General features: G+C 39.9%; 1 protein-coding gene across 1 annotated transcript in view; it reads left to right on the plus strand.

Annotated features, from left to right (window-relative positions):
* MEOX2 (mesenchyme homeobox 2) overlaps positions 1–7,827 on the plus strand; it is a 58,215-nt gene extending 50,388 nt beyond the window's left edge. The window contains exon 3 of the mRNA XM_026678034.2: positions 6,470–7,827. Within this exon, the coding sequence (XP_026533819.1) occupies positions 6,470–6,694 (225 nt within the window). The 3' untranslated portion in view covers positions 6,695–7,827. The remainder of the gene's footprint in view (positions 1–6,469) is intronic.
* The last annotated feature ends 7,762 nt before the right edge of the window (positions 7,828–15,589 follow it).

Here is a 15,589-nt window from a genome sequence, read left to right on the forward strand (position 1 = left end):
ACTGGTTTGGCACAACCGACTGAACCAGTAGCATACCACCACTGTCCAATAGGATGAAAATCTCAGATGAACCTTAGAAGTTATTGAAATAGGCAATCTGTCAGCTATCGATTTTCTATGCCATGGTTCAGTTGTCAGACTGATTTTTATTCCACTCTTTGTCCTTGACCTAGTTACAAGGCTTTAAAGTCTTTCTGAACATGGACATTTGAGATTGTGTAGTTCAACCCTACAACCTTAGGCATGCAAAGTTTATGTTCAACGACTGAGCTATGGTCTTTCCACTTGTCTACTTTGGCTCAGTGTATACTTCATAGTAGGATTTATTAAATCAGAATTGCCGAGTAAGCCAATGACTAAATACTTGTGTGATGATCAGTCACAAATAAATAATACATTGCTTTTGTGTAATGTGTGAATCTAACCTCTGTGTCAGCCTTGAAATCCAATGCATAGGTTGGCCAATTCAGTTTCTAAATTAGAGCACTTACCTTTAAATTCCCTTCATTAAATGGAAAGTATTGAGACTCAGGCCAAGGGAATAATAAATTAATTGACATTATTTACAGCCTGGTCTAATGGAAGTAAAAGTGAATAAAAGGAGTTAGGAAGAAAGGGATTGTCTTGTTTTACACAGACCACTTCTTGATTTTGCCAAAAGACATCTAAATTTAGAGAGAGCTCAGATGGTTTAACTTATGCTTTCTTCCAGGCGTTGCTTGTATGTGCTGGCCAATCTAGTTTCCCTTAGATTGACTTAGACTCCCTTAAGCTTACTCACTTCCTTAGACTAACCAACGCTTGCCAATTTACACCTCTTTTTACAATGACCTTTGCAGTTTGGCCTATTGTATTTCAAGCAATTTTATCCGTTTTTCCATTCGTTTTGCGATTCTTCTACAAAAGCCAATGACTGAGATATATACTCTTACAAGCAAAAAGAAAACTGAAGTCTGATTAAAACTGACCAGCCCAATTTTTCATCCTCTAGAGAACATTGCCATAAAATATTATTATTAAAAATTTGGCTGGATCTGCTCTCCCACTTCCATTTCTTAGGTCCTCAGAGGGTCCTTGCCTTGATTCTTTTTACGTATGTGCTCTGCTAGAGTGAATTCAGCTAAGATACCTTTAGTTGCCCTGTGTTTGCCCAACACTACAAATCAGCTTGGACACATAGAACACTCCATAGTACAATTAAAACCTCAGAGTCACCCCTAAACAAGATGGGTGGCATATAAATCTAATAAGTGAATAAATACATAAAAGTTAATAGTATTGCTATTTTACATGCATGATTATATTTGACATTAGTTTCCTCATGTTCACGCTCTATTTCAGGCTCTTTTTCTTCTCTATTTGAATTTCTCAGATATACAGAATGTTATTTTTCCTTTCCCATTAACCCATACTTCCTTAAAAGTTGCAAAACTGTACACACCTGCTCTTTCATCTATCTTAGTAATATGCTATGATTATTTACTTTTGAACATAATTAAGGCTGAAGGTTACCAACTGATTAATCTGAGAGCTATTTAGTTTGACCAGGCATCTGTCCTTTTGTATTATTTCTAACTTCATTGTTCAAAATACAAATTGATTTTATATTCCTTTGTGATACAATTCAGATTTTACAGAAATGTGACTTAGATTTCCTTCAGTTAAGCTTCATAAAATTTTAGAGTCTCCAGTTTAGGGGAGTATATTTTGATATAATGGAAGATTGCTGGTTTTGTATTATCAGTGTTTGTTTCCACCAGAGGTAATTCTTGATTTACAATCATAAAGGGGACCAGAATTTCTATTGCTAAGCAAGGATGTTAAATGAGTCACACATAATTTTAAAATCATTTTGTTGTTTTTGTTAAATTAATCATTGCAGTCAATTGAATCACATGGTCACTTCCCCCCACTTGTTGGAAGCCAACTGAGAAGGCCATAAATGGTAATCACATGAACTCAGCATGCTGCAACCGTTGGCAACGCATGCAGTTGCCACGTGTTGAATTTTGATCATATGACTGTGGCAATGCTGTCATGTTCATAAGCACAAGTCATAAGTTACTTTTTTCAATGCCATTGTAACTTTTATCACTAAGTAAATAGTTCTTAGTTTAGGACTACATGTGCTGAATAAGGATATCAGATTTCCATTTATCATAGTGAGAGTAGAATTGTTAAATTTTTGTTCTTGATTTGCTTATTTCTCTTGAGCTAAACATGATAATTTTTTGCTACATTAGAATATTGTATATATTGTATTAATTGTATTCTGAGAAAATAGGCAGTTTGGTCTAGGGTTAAGGCACCAGGCTAGAAACCAAGAAATTAAGTTCCAATCCTGACTTTGGCATAAAAGCCAGTTGAATGACTTTGTTTCTGAGTCATTGTTTCTGAGTTCCTGACATGATGCTCAGACAACACACTGCTTGGTGAATTCCTGTGACAATCTATGGATTAATATTTGGTTGATCCCAATAAAAAAAAAGTGGATCTTGCACTTGCAAGGAAATGAAAAATAAAACATACAGCCTAAAAAGTGTGAATAAAACACATATGGGACATGCATATGCATATCATTTTGGACAAAAAATTATACATATATATATTCATACATACATACATACATACATACATACATACATACATACATACATACATACTTACGTACTCATAGGGAAACTGTGAATATAACTTGATCATCATTCCAAAAGAATGGTACACCCAATTCAGTAAAAATGGTTCAGAAAATCCACTTTTTCCATCTTATCAATTTAGAGCTGACATTCTAAGTGAAATCCTTCCTTTGTTCGATAAAGATTTGCCTGTGAATAATTTGTACAGATTGTCAATAACTAATAATCATTTGTTTAATGATTGCTTGAAGATGCAGTAGTGCTGAATAAATGAGTTCAACTTAAGACTGACATGATCAAAACCCACATACTTGACAACCACTTTATGATTATTGTAGCAAGGGATGGGCTTCAAATAATTTAACAACTGGTTTTCTGCCTGGTTGCTGGGTGAATGTGGCCATGATAGGCATGGCCTAGTCAGCCTCCTGCACTACCCTGCGAGCGAAAATGGGCTGCAGGGGATCATGCTGCATCCCCTGCTCTCCATTTTCAATCTAGTAGACCTCCTGCAGGACCCTGGGAATGAAAATAGGTTGCAGGGGCACTGTTTTCACCTGGCCTGGGCTTCAGAGGCTCTCGGGAACTTCCAGGAGGCCCATTTTCACCCTCCCTGGGCTCAGGAGCCTTTCCTCAAGGCTCTGGGAGGTCATTCTGCCATTCCCAGACTCCGGAGACACTCTGGAGGCTGGAAACAAGCTTGTTTCTGGCCTTCCGGAAACCCCAGGAAACTTGGTTTTTGCCCTTCCTGGTTTTTGCCCTCCCTGGGCACTGGAGGCCTAGTTTTTGCCCTGCCCAGGCACTGGAGGATCTCTGGAGGTCAGAAATAGGCCCATTTCCAGCCATCCAGGGCCTCTGGGACTCCCGTTTTTCACCCTCCCTGAGCCTCTGCATGGCCCCTGCACTTACCTGTGAACCAAAATGAGCCACATGGGGACTCTTGGGAGGGGCGAGGTTGGATGGGCGGGGCCAGCCAGGTGTTGGAACTACCAGTTTGCCAAACCAGATGTAAAATTAACATCTAGTTCAGCTGAACTGGCGCAAACCGGCTGAAAGCCACCCCTGATTGTTGCATCCTAGAATCATTTACTGTTATTAACAAGAAAAGTCAATGAGGGGGGCCATATTCACTTAACAACTGTGTGATTCATTTAATGACCATGGTGATATGCTTAATGATCCCAGCAAAGAAATTGTAAAATTGGAGCGTTAACAACTGCTTCACTTGGCAATGGAAGTCCCAGACCCAATTAAGGTTGTAAGTGGAGATCTACCTGTATATGTGTATGTATATTTGATGTAATATATGTGGCTGAGAGTACCTGTCAGGTGCCACACTTCAAAAATGGACAGTCAAAACTATCCTATCCTATCTTAATATCTCCTATCATCTCCTATCCCCTTCTCTCTCTCTCCCCCTCCTTCTCTTTCTCCTCTCCTCTCTGCTCTCCTCTCTCCTCTCCTTCTCCTATCATCTCCTTCTTCTCTCCTTTCTGCTCCTTTCTGCTCTCCTCTCCTCTGTGCTCTCCTCCTCTCTCCTCCCCTTCTCTCCTTCTTTTGTCCATCTATACTTATTGCCTATATCTTATCATTTCTATCATCTCCTATTCCTTATCACTATCCTATCCCCTAACCCCTATGCTATTCTATCCTGTCCTGTGATTGCCCTGTCATGTCCCATCCTGTCCCATCCTACCCCATCTCACCCACCCCACATCACCCCATCCAATTTCATCCCATCTCATCCCATCCTTCCTTTTAATTCACAGCCTAATTATATGTGGAGGATGAAATAATGTCTTCCTATCAGATAAATACAACATGTAGAGATAGACAATGACAAAAGAATATCTCCCCCACTTCTCCAATATGTTTGTTCATTTGTTAATGTATGCATAAAGTAATGAAAAAAGGATTTGATAAAATACCAATAGTTAACCCATAGTTTACTAAATTCACTAATTTTACATCAACGTAATTATTCCAAGCATTATAGTTAATGCAAGCTGATATTAGCCAACATATCAACATTTTACTAAGAAGAAATTCATTATGAAAATGACACAAATAATTTACCCAAAGAAGTACATGAAGACAACAAGCATTATGAATCATTTGACAGTTTCTATGAAAGCTTTTGACAGATGGTGTAACAGTATTTCTTCATATTAGAACAGCTAGCAATTAAATACATTCCCCATTTGACCAGATTTGTTTTACTAGCCTGCTCCTTTTGGCTCTGGCATGTTGTATAGAAGAAATGATGTGCTCAGCATGGTGGATAAGTTTTTTTTTTTTGCCAATCTGAAATCAATATGTCCAATTTCTAGATTCTTAAGGTAGTCTAGTTACAATAGCAGCCTGAACATAAATAAGTGAATTATACAATCTTGCATTATAAATCTCAACTTTAAAATTAAAGTTAAAAACAACATCATTTTAATAGAATTTAAAAGAATTTCCAAAATTATTCCTGATCTATACATTCCATGAATATAAAACATGACTTTAGAATATAGAAATATTGTGGTTCTTTAGCTCAATGCATCATGCTCTAAAAGTCCTTGAGGTTGCTTTTTTAAAGCTCAGAAACATGTATAATTAGCTATAACCAGGGATATGGCAATTTTCCGCTTTCCACAAGTTTCCACTGTGCAGAATTTTCTATCCAGGCTTTTCTCCCTGAAACATGACATATTCCGGGATATTCCAGGACCACAGTATAAATAATATGTATTTAAGAATAATAAGGCTGTCTGCTTTTAGGGGTGCAAATGAATGTCTGTGCTCCAACACTTTATAACAGTGGTGAGCTAATCTGTCACCTACTGAACAGTGGTGAAACTAATATTAATAATGGCATGTTAGTTCACTTTGGCAGAAAACCCAATAGGATCTTGGAACACTTTTCAATCCTCAGATGACTCAAATGTATTTTATAAATTCTTGCTAATAAATACAATGCTTGCAACACAAGACTACCACTTGGAAACTATAAATATACAAATGGAAGCCCACAAAAATAGTTAAATAAAAATATATATTCCGATTATTATTTTAAATTCAGTTTTCTGTTACCAATCTAAGGTTTTAAGCAACATACCCTTGGCAAGGCCAATATGAAATAGGCATGCAATTTTATAAATATTTCCTAATAGATACAATAGTTGCAATACCATAAAACCACTTGAAAACTATAAACACATAAGTACAAGAACCTTTATATAATAAGCATTTATTCACAATGACTTTATCCTAAATAGTTTCTTCCAGTGCATTTTTATAGGATACCATATGCTGAGCCTGGTTGAAGAAAAGTACCTCTTATTGCTTTGACACCAAGTTCTGACAATTCGGTCTAGTGATTAAGTTGCTGGCCTACGAACCAGGAGATCATGAGTTCCAGTCCTTCCCTAAGGATGAAAAACCAGCTAGGTGGCTTTGGATCAGTCAATCTTTTTCATTCCAACCCACCTCACAAGATTGTTGTGGGGGAAATAGGAAGACGGAGTATTAGGTATGTTCATTGCCTTGCATTATTTATAAACAATAGTAAAGATGAGATAAAAATCAAGTAAAGGTTTCTTTTCTCTTTTCAACAGGACATAAGGAGCAACTGATAGCTCTTACCAGAGATCTGAGTGGATCTTCTGAGTGATCCCAGAAATTAATCATAGGCCCATCAAGCCCTAGGGCCAATAGGTTGCTTATTGCCTATTTTAAGCAATTTAAAACATAAGGAGCGAGCACCTGCTGTTTGCTTTTTCCCCTGATAAGAGATGTGTGGCCATTTACTGATGGTGTTCTTGTTTGTTTGCATGTTCTGATTAAAGGTAAAAGTTTGGTTCCAGAACAGACGGATGAAATGGAAACGGGTAAAAGGAGGGCAACAGGGAGCTGCAGCCCGAGAGAAAGAATTGGTAAACGTGAAAAAAGGCACTCTGCTCCCTTCAGAACTTTCTGGCATTGGTGCTGCCAGTCTCCAACATACAGGGGACTCCCTGGCAAATGACGACAGCCACGACAGTGACCATAGCTCTGAGCATGCTCACTTATGATAAGGCAGGAAGGATTCCTAGCTCTGTTCTCAGGAAAGCCATGTTTAACACAGCGAGCTTATGTGGACATTGATGTATGCAAGTGACTGACTTTCTGACAATCAAAATGAAAGTAACTTAGGATTTACTATTTCTGCTACTCTTGAACTATTATTATTATTTGTGCTTAGATTCAGTAAGTGCCATGCCTCCCATGTGCCTTGTGAGTAGAAGCAGGAGATACATTTGCTTTTCAACATTCCAGATTCACTTGTCTTTTCAGTGACAATGGAGCAGATATTGTTGCTTTAGCTTGCATCAAACGACATTGCTTTCCACACAGTGTCAACAGAAACACTGTTTCAAGAGGATAAGAATTGTATTTTAACTCTGTATATATCTACTTCTCAGCATTTTTACTTTTCAATCATTAGCAGTGCATTCATATTAGCTGGCCGCAATAGTCACCCATGAGAATAAATGGCTTTTTTAAACCTATTTTTTTTGTTTTGTGTTTCAGAGTTATAGAATACATGCAGACATTTGCATTCACATAACAAGTAGTATAAATGAGTCTACTAGTTGAAACTCTTATACCACAGACAAAACAAATTTTATGTTGCATTTACTATCAACTGCTGCTAATAGGAAATTATTAAACCTTGTTCCTCAAATCTTACTTTCTAACAGCAAAGGTATTTTTTTGAAACAAGAATCATGCCTGTTAGGAAAAGAATCTGAATCATGATTTATAATTAGAATTTATTACGACAATAATATAACAGGCATATGATTCTTATACCTGGATATAATTCAGAGTAGTACCAGCTACATCTAATAAAGCTGCTTCAAAATGAATTGTGAACAGTATTTTCTTACAAATGGGAAAGTTGTTACCTTCCATTATTTTGTGTTAATAATCAGGTATTAATTTTCCAATATTAAGTATTCAAATTAATAAGGCAAAGTTCTCTGTATAATGATCAAGTTTTATTAAATATGTTTGTGCATACAACACAAAAATAAGGATATTTTCTCCCCTCTTTTAAGCTTTTGTGTATATACAATGAAATAGGAACAATCCACAATTTTAAACAAAACATTGATTGTACTTTGTAAAGGAAATGTTTAATAAATGTTCCTTTTGAATAAGACTTGTTCTTCTTTAGATTTTTATGGACAACTCAAAATATTAGAACCATAATATTCTCTATGGTACTTGTGTTTGCATTGTACTAATGGGGCACTTCATATTGGATAAAGCTTTTACCTTGATACAGTGGGGAAATTCTTTCCTCTAATAGGAAAAAGCAATCCAAAGGAAGCCTTTCGCCAAGAACAACATGGACTATGCTAAACTATTTTCGCAGGTTTCAGACAACTAAGAAATGGATATTTTTCTTTCACTTGCTTCTGGAAATGGAAGGAGGGAAATGGCAACTTTAAAATGTAGTGTAAATTAACTAATCATATATTATGATCACAAATATTTGAAAAGACATAAGCCACCCAGCATTTTTAAAGAAAATAAATTTTAATACATAAATATTAAATGCAATTTAACACTAATAATAATGTAATATGTCATCTCATCATAAAACTTTTCAGAAAAATAATTTGGGATTCCAACTTGACCTGGGGTTGCACAATAAATAAAAATGAGATCCAGACAGTTGTGAAGAAGAAACATTTATTCCTAAAAGCAAAGAGTTTGCTTTTAGGGACAGTTGCAGAGAAATGGGGTACACTAACACAATTCTTATAGGGGAGCCTGTCCTGGGTGTGATAATGTCAACATGCTAATTTTATGGTGAACACTTGAGGCGTGTGTGTGTGTGTGTGTGTGTGTGTGTAAGTATGTCTCTGATGTTTCTTCTTTCTTCTTCTTCAGAACATGCAGTTGTGCTGGGAGACCTAATTTAATTACTCAATTTGTGTTTACAAATCTTATCTTTTGATACGTGGTTTAGGACAGGGTAACTTATTTGGAGGTTTGTGGAAGTTTGAGTAAAAGATTTTGCCCCTTTTGCTATTTTTACTTGTTTAACTTAGTTTCATCTTGACTGTTAATTAATGGAGATGGTGATTCTAAGTCCACTGTGGATTCTGTTAAGGTTTTAAAGAAAGATGGAAACAGTATAAAAAATAAAATATAGTTTGATATAAAACTTCTCACAATTGTGTGTGAGAAGTATACACACACACACACACACACACACACACTGTGTGTGTGTGTGGACAGTATACACACACACACATACACACACTATTAATGGGCATAATTTATAACCATACCCTTTGTCTGTTTGTATGCTGCTCTGTAAACTGCTTAGAGAGTGCTATAAAATACTATGAAGCGGTATATAAGTCTAAGTGTTATTGCTAATATCATAAGAGAAACATCTTTAGAAAGACTGGTTCATTAGTTAACATTGTTAAGGGGAAAAAACAACAGCTCTGCATTTCTATGTTCTATGAACCGAGAAATTATTCCAATAATTACAAGCATACAAATGAATATCAAATTTTATCCCACTATACCTTTTTCTTCCATGAGTCCCAGTATAAATCCAATAAACTCTATTGATGACAATCTGGTAGGTTGGTCTTGGCATCTGAGCTGATCAGCAGGAAGAATAAGGGGCCAATTTGGTTGGTGAAAACTAATCAAATCCAATGCTGTTTAATTTTCAGTAGCTTGGATAACTTTTCCTGAACTGACTGTCGTTTTTCCTTTAAGAGTCTATTGATTGTTACAATTGTTAGCATTATTGTGAGTGGGACAGGGTTCCATTTAACCCTCACCATACATCTATAATCCAGTAGAGCCATGCCTGTTATTAAGTGTCCATTCATATTCCACATTGGTGATATTAGGCATTACCACATATAGGTTGTGCAAACCTTCTCTCTTGGGAAAAGATTCCCTTGCTATATGGGTGAGGTTCAACGAATTGAGGTTCAAGTTGGCTTAATTTCAAAGTAGCTTCCACTTCCATGGTCAGAGGGCATAGATTAGCAAAATAATATTTTAAAAATGATCAGTACTATAACTAATTTGGGCTTTTTGCAACCTCAGAATCTGGTAAGTCTTCTGTCTTGGGCCTTAGCCCTATTGCCACCCATACTATGATAAGACTATTTGTATTCTGCTATAGTTTAAACAAGACTTGAACTTTCTTTTACTTGAAGTGTAAAGGTATCTAATGCTTTCCCATTTATTAATAATTACCCAGCATAAGATCTGGCAAAGCTGAGTACAAGAGAATATATTTGTTTCTTGCGTTGCTTCCACAAGAAATCCAAAAATTGGAAGCATTTTTTCTCCCATGTTTCAGAAGGACTATTGTTTAATCAAATACTGTTTAATAAAATAGCTCCTCCCTTTTCATCCTTGTCAGATGCCATATTAAGGGACAAAGATGAAACCCAATAAATGTGCTCTCATGACCCATTAAGGATTTTTTTAAAGGTAAAACACAGATAAAAGGTAAAAAGAGTCACACACCTTTAAATTTTTTTTCTTACTGGCCCACATGGGGTCAACAATGCTGAAATGTTCCCGTGTAAGACAGTTGATGGGTTTACTGATAGAGGCGGAATACACATGTATTTTGGAGACAACACAACACATTAGGCATTTTAGACTACAATATGCAGATTAGGCAACAACAGTTGGGAAAGCAAAAATGTGCCTTTTCCCCATGGCTGAGAGAAAATGACTTGCCCAAAGTCATCAAGCTGACTTTTATGGCTGAGGTAAGACTTAAGCTCACATTATTCTACTTTGTATCTTTGTGCTTTAGACGTGGGGTCCCCAAACCCTGGCCTGTGTCCCACTACTGGGCCACAGCCTATTCAGAATTGAACCACGCAAATGGTGGGTGAGCGCTTGTGCAAACAGCACACATTTGTGCTCATGCGTAAAGCTTCACTCACGTAAGTGTCCGGTACTTGCACTCACACACAAAGCTTTATTCGCACAGAACCATTGCCTCTTCCCTTCTCTCCCTGTTGCTTTTAGATTAAACTGACTCTTATTACAAATTTACCTTTTTTTCCTTGGTTTTAAGACGAGGAAAACAAGTTTATCACACATTTAGCAACAACTAGACTCCTCTTTTTATAGTTTCATGTGCATTATTAAATATACATCCAGATTAAAATACGACAATCACTTGATTTTGCTACACATCATATGCTAGTTACAGATCTTCTGAATCTCACATCTTAAACTTTTGTATTACTGACCATATACAGTATAAGCTTTTCTCCTGCTTCTTTTCTTCATCCTATCTACACTTCTAAAACATGGCATTCCATTCTCAAACTCCTCTTTCTACATATAGTTACAAATCATTAACTTTCTTACAAGCAAAGCATATACATTTATGAAAATCAAAGCTATAAATATGGCAGCTATACATATATATACATTCCACTCATTTCTTGTAATACAGTTTACAAATACAAGTAGCGTTGGGCTAGCATTACTTTTAATATACTCCATATATATGGAGTTTGGGAAATAAACTTTGTTGTGCTGTGGGTTTGCAGTTTCTTCCTCTTAATTAGTACATGTGGTAAGTAAAACAGTAAGTTAACCAGAATTGATTGAAGAAACCAGCTGACTAAAGTTAGGATTGCTTAAATTATCTACTTGCAGCATTGATAAACAAAATTACAGACAGGAAAATGTATTTGACCAAGACGCTCACACAAGATTTTCAAAACATTTCTTCGTGGAAAGGAATAAGAAAAGGAAGTGTTATGAACTAATAAAAACTATTTAATAAAACTTGTCAACCTCATGATAAGCAGGCTTGTAATCCTGCACCTTTGATTGGTCCATGGATAGCGAACAGGGATTGGTCCTTACGGAGCAGCCTGATTGGCTATTAGTTGAACATCTCTCATTGGGCAAAAGTTAAGCATTTGGACACAATTCATTGGTTAACGGGTCAGCAGCCAGCTCTATAAAAGAGCTGTTGCTGCCCAGGGTTTTCACGCTCTGTTCCTAATCCTTAATAAAGAGTTGAAGTTCACTAGTTCTCTGACTCGTCTCCGTTCCTTGCACCCATGCTCAGAATATAACACTGGCGACGAGGATGGGATGCGGAGACGATAGAGCTGACTGAACACTAAAGAGCGCCAAACAGAGCACGTGGCTGAACGCGCACCAACAACGGCAATATGGCCAGCGGTGCTATACCACCCGCTCCATTTGACCTGGCAAACGAAGACTGGGACTCGTATATGGATCGGTTCCAGATGTTTCTGGAGACCAATAATTTAAAGGACGCTACAACCGGCAAAAAACGAGCAATATTCCTGACCCATTGCGGGCCGGCCGTATTTAAGATGGCGAAATCACTTGCAAAACTGGCTGAGGTGAAATCGATGGACTGGGACACCCTCGTGCCCCTCCTACGGGCCCACTATGCACCCGCAGTGCCAACACTTGTCCGAAGGCACGAATTTTACCAGAGGGACCAACGAAAAAGCGAAAGTCTTGCAGACTACATCGCTGACCTCCGAAACTTGGGAGGCCTCTGTGGGTTTTCCAACCTCGAAGAAGCTTTGCGAGACCGCATAGTTCTGGGATAAGATGACCAGACGGTGCAGAGCAAGATCATGGCCAAAGGGGACATCGATCTTGCCGATGCCATCGCAGACGCTACTGCAGCAGAAGCAACCAGGAAGTCGGCCGCTCGAATGCGCCGCACCAATGCACCACTCCGTCAACTCGCGAATGACACCTTGCCTCGCCCCGACAGACACTCAACAACAGCGCACCATGAAGACCTGGAATCCCCATCAGAAAGTGATGAGGAAGAGGTCAACCGACTCCGGTCCGAACGAGACCAACAAAACCAACGATTCCCGTGACAATGCGCGGGTTGTGGGGCAAACCACTCATGATCTGATTGCAAATTCCTCGACGCACTCTGCTGTTCCTGTGGGAAAAGAGGCCACATAGCAAAGGTATGCAGAAGCAAGCGAGGATCCAGTCCAAAGCGCAGGGAGAATAACTGCAGTCAGTCTTTGGGATTCGCTCCTGCGAATCGAAACCACCAGAACCACCAATGGAACAACCACTCCTACAGAAATAAAACACCTGCCACTTCAACGAGACGAGAAGAGGCACACCAAACCATTACCATCGGCCACGCTACATCCTTAGATGCAAGAAAGATCCGAGTGAAGGTCGCCATCAAGAACCAACCATGCGTGATGGAAGTCGACTGGGGTCGCCTGTCTCGATGGTTTCCTGGAAGACCTTCAAACAACTAATCCCGCCATCCGTCATCAGGACCTCAGCCCCCAAAGGATCATACTCAAGGATTACCAGGGCAACAGAATCCCGGTCGTTGGTTCCAGCCAAGTTCAAGTCTCCTTCAAGAATCGTATCGCATCACTACCGCTGACCATCGTCGACCGTGACCGGCCTAGCTTATTAGGCCTACAATGGTTCACCCCGCTCGGGATCGAGGTAGCCGGCGTCCACCGAGCTGAGAGCAACGACTGGGAGGAGTCTCTCGTCCAAGAATTCCAGGACGTTTTTTCAGATGAGCTAGGCAAGTACAAGGGGACCCCAATATCGTTTAACCTCAATCCTGAAGTAGCTCCCATCCGCCTTAAGCCTTGTCGGGTGCCTTTTGCACTAAAACCAAAGATCGACGAGCAACTCGATAAATTGATAGCCCAGGGCATTTTAGAACCAACCGACCATGCCCGTTGGGAAACCCCAATTGTAACACCCATTAAACCAGATGGATCGTTAAGAATTTGTGGGGATTATCGGGCCACTTTGAACCACGCACTTCAGCAGAGTGCTTACCCGGTGCCGGTGGTTCAACACCTTCTCCACTCCCTGGGTGGTGGGAAGATATTCGCTAAATTGAATTTAGCACAAGCGTACCAACAGTTGCCCGTAGATGCGGAAACTGCGGAAGCACAAACTATCGTTACGCATAGAGGTGCTTTTAAGTGCAATAGACTCCAATTCGGAGTGAGCGTAGCTCCGGGAATTTTTCAAAGTTTAATGGAGAGACTCTTACAAGGCATAAAAGGGCTCGTGCCATATTTTGATGATGTTTTAATCGCCGCCCCTAATAGAGACATCTTAGAAAAGCGTCTCAGAATGGTTCTAAGGAAATTTAAAGACGCCGGCCTGAAGGTTAAAAAAATAAGTGTCAACTGTGTACTGAGAGGGTGGAGTTCCTGGGATACCTTCTCGATAGTCAAGGAATCCATCCCACTGATAACAAGCTAAAAGCGATTAAAAACGCCCCAACGCCTAAAAATAGAACAGACCTCCAAGCCTTTCTGGGGCTCATTAACTTCTACAACATTTTCTTGCCCCAGAAGGCGACTGTAGCGGAGCCCTTACACAGACTTCTTGATAAAAAAGCAACCTGGGTCTGGGGACATCGAGAGGAACGTGCCTTCCAACAAATGAAAGACTTACTAACCTCCGACGCTATTTTGATGCAGTACAACGAGACTTTACCCTTAACTATTACTTGCGACGCTTCACCGTTTGGAGTGGGAGCAATCTTAATCCATGTACTACCAAATGGAAATGAAGCACCTATTGCGTTTTTCTCATGAACATTATCAAAGGCCGAAAGGAACTATAGCCAACTCGATAAAGAGGCCCTTGCTGTTGTGTCTGCTGTGAAGCGCTTTCACGAATACGTGTACGGACGAGCATTTATGATAGTCACAGATCACAAACCATTGCTTGGTATTATAGCGGGAGACAAGCCAACCCCCTATATATTATCGCCAAGAATGACTCGTTGGTCTGAGTTCCTAGCTGCCTATTATCTGTTGCAACATCGCCCGGGGAAAGCCATTCCCCACGCTGATGCGTTAAGCCGTTCCCCACTTCCGGAAACCATCAACGACCCAGCTCCAACCCTCACGACGCTCCAAATCGAAACGCTGCACTCACCGCCACTAACAGCGAGAGACATCGCCATTGAGACGAAATGGGATCCTGTCCTGGCACGAGTTCTCAGCTGGGTCGAACGAGGATGGCCAGCCGACCAACTCCACGACGATTTCGCACCATTCAAGAATCGGCAGACAGAGCTTTTCTCCCAGAGAGGCTGCGTTCTCTGGGGGGATAGAGTAGTCGTCCCAGAGAGGCTACAACAGACTGTTTTAAAAGTATTACACGAGGGACATCTGGGCATCGTGCGCATGAAGGCGCTCGCACGAAGCTACGCGCGTGGTGGCCGGGCATCGATAAGCAGATCGCAGCCTGGGTAACCACGTGCCAGAAGTGCCAAGACGTTAACGCCCACCTAAAGCGACGCCAACCGAGTGGGAAACCCTCAGGGTCCGTGGTCCCGTATCCACGTTGATTTTGCGGGACCCACCAAAGGACATACGTTTTTATTAACAGTTGACGCCTATTCAAACTGGCTAGAAATCCAGAAGATGAAGATAACCACAACAGAGTCAGTCATTAATAAACTGAATAAATTATTCGCAACGCATGGGTTACCAGACGTTTTAGTTTCTGATAACGGGCCCCAGTTCACTGCCCTAGCTTTTGAACAGTACCTAGCGGACCGGGGCATCCGCCACGCGCTCACCTCGCCAGTGCACCCTGCGGCTAACGGAAGGGCGGAGCGAATGGTACAATTCGTCAAAAAAAACCTACATAAAATGGACTATGGGGACATCGACGACAAGCTCAACCGAATACTCCTGCTCCAACACATCACCCCACACAGCACCACGAATAAGACACCTGCCAAACTGCTAATGGGGCGGAAACTTCGCTCTCATCTCGACCATCTCCATCCTTCTTATTCACCAGAAAAACCTTTCGGATCTAGCGGAAATTGCTGCGAATTCAAGGTAGGCGACTTGGTGTTTGCTAAAAACTTTTCTGGCGAC

This window comes from Notechis scutatus, chromosome Z (assembly GCF_049901735.1).
Source record: "Notechis scutatus isolate UNSWTSFEM ecotype Mainland chromosome Z, rNotScu1.2, whole genome shotgun sequence".
Lineage (NCBI taxonomy): Eukaryota > Metazoa > Chordata > Lepidosauria > Squamata > Elapidae > Notechis > Notechis scutatus.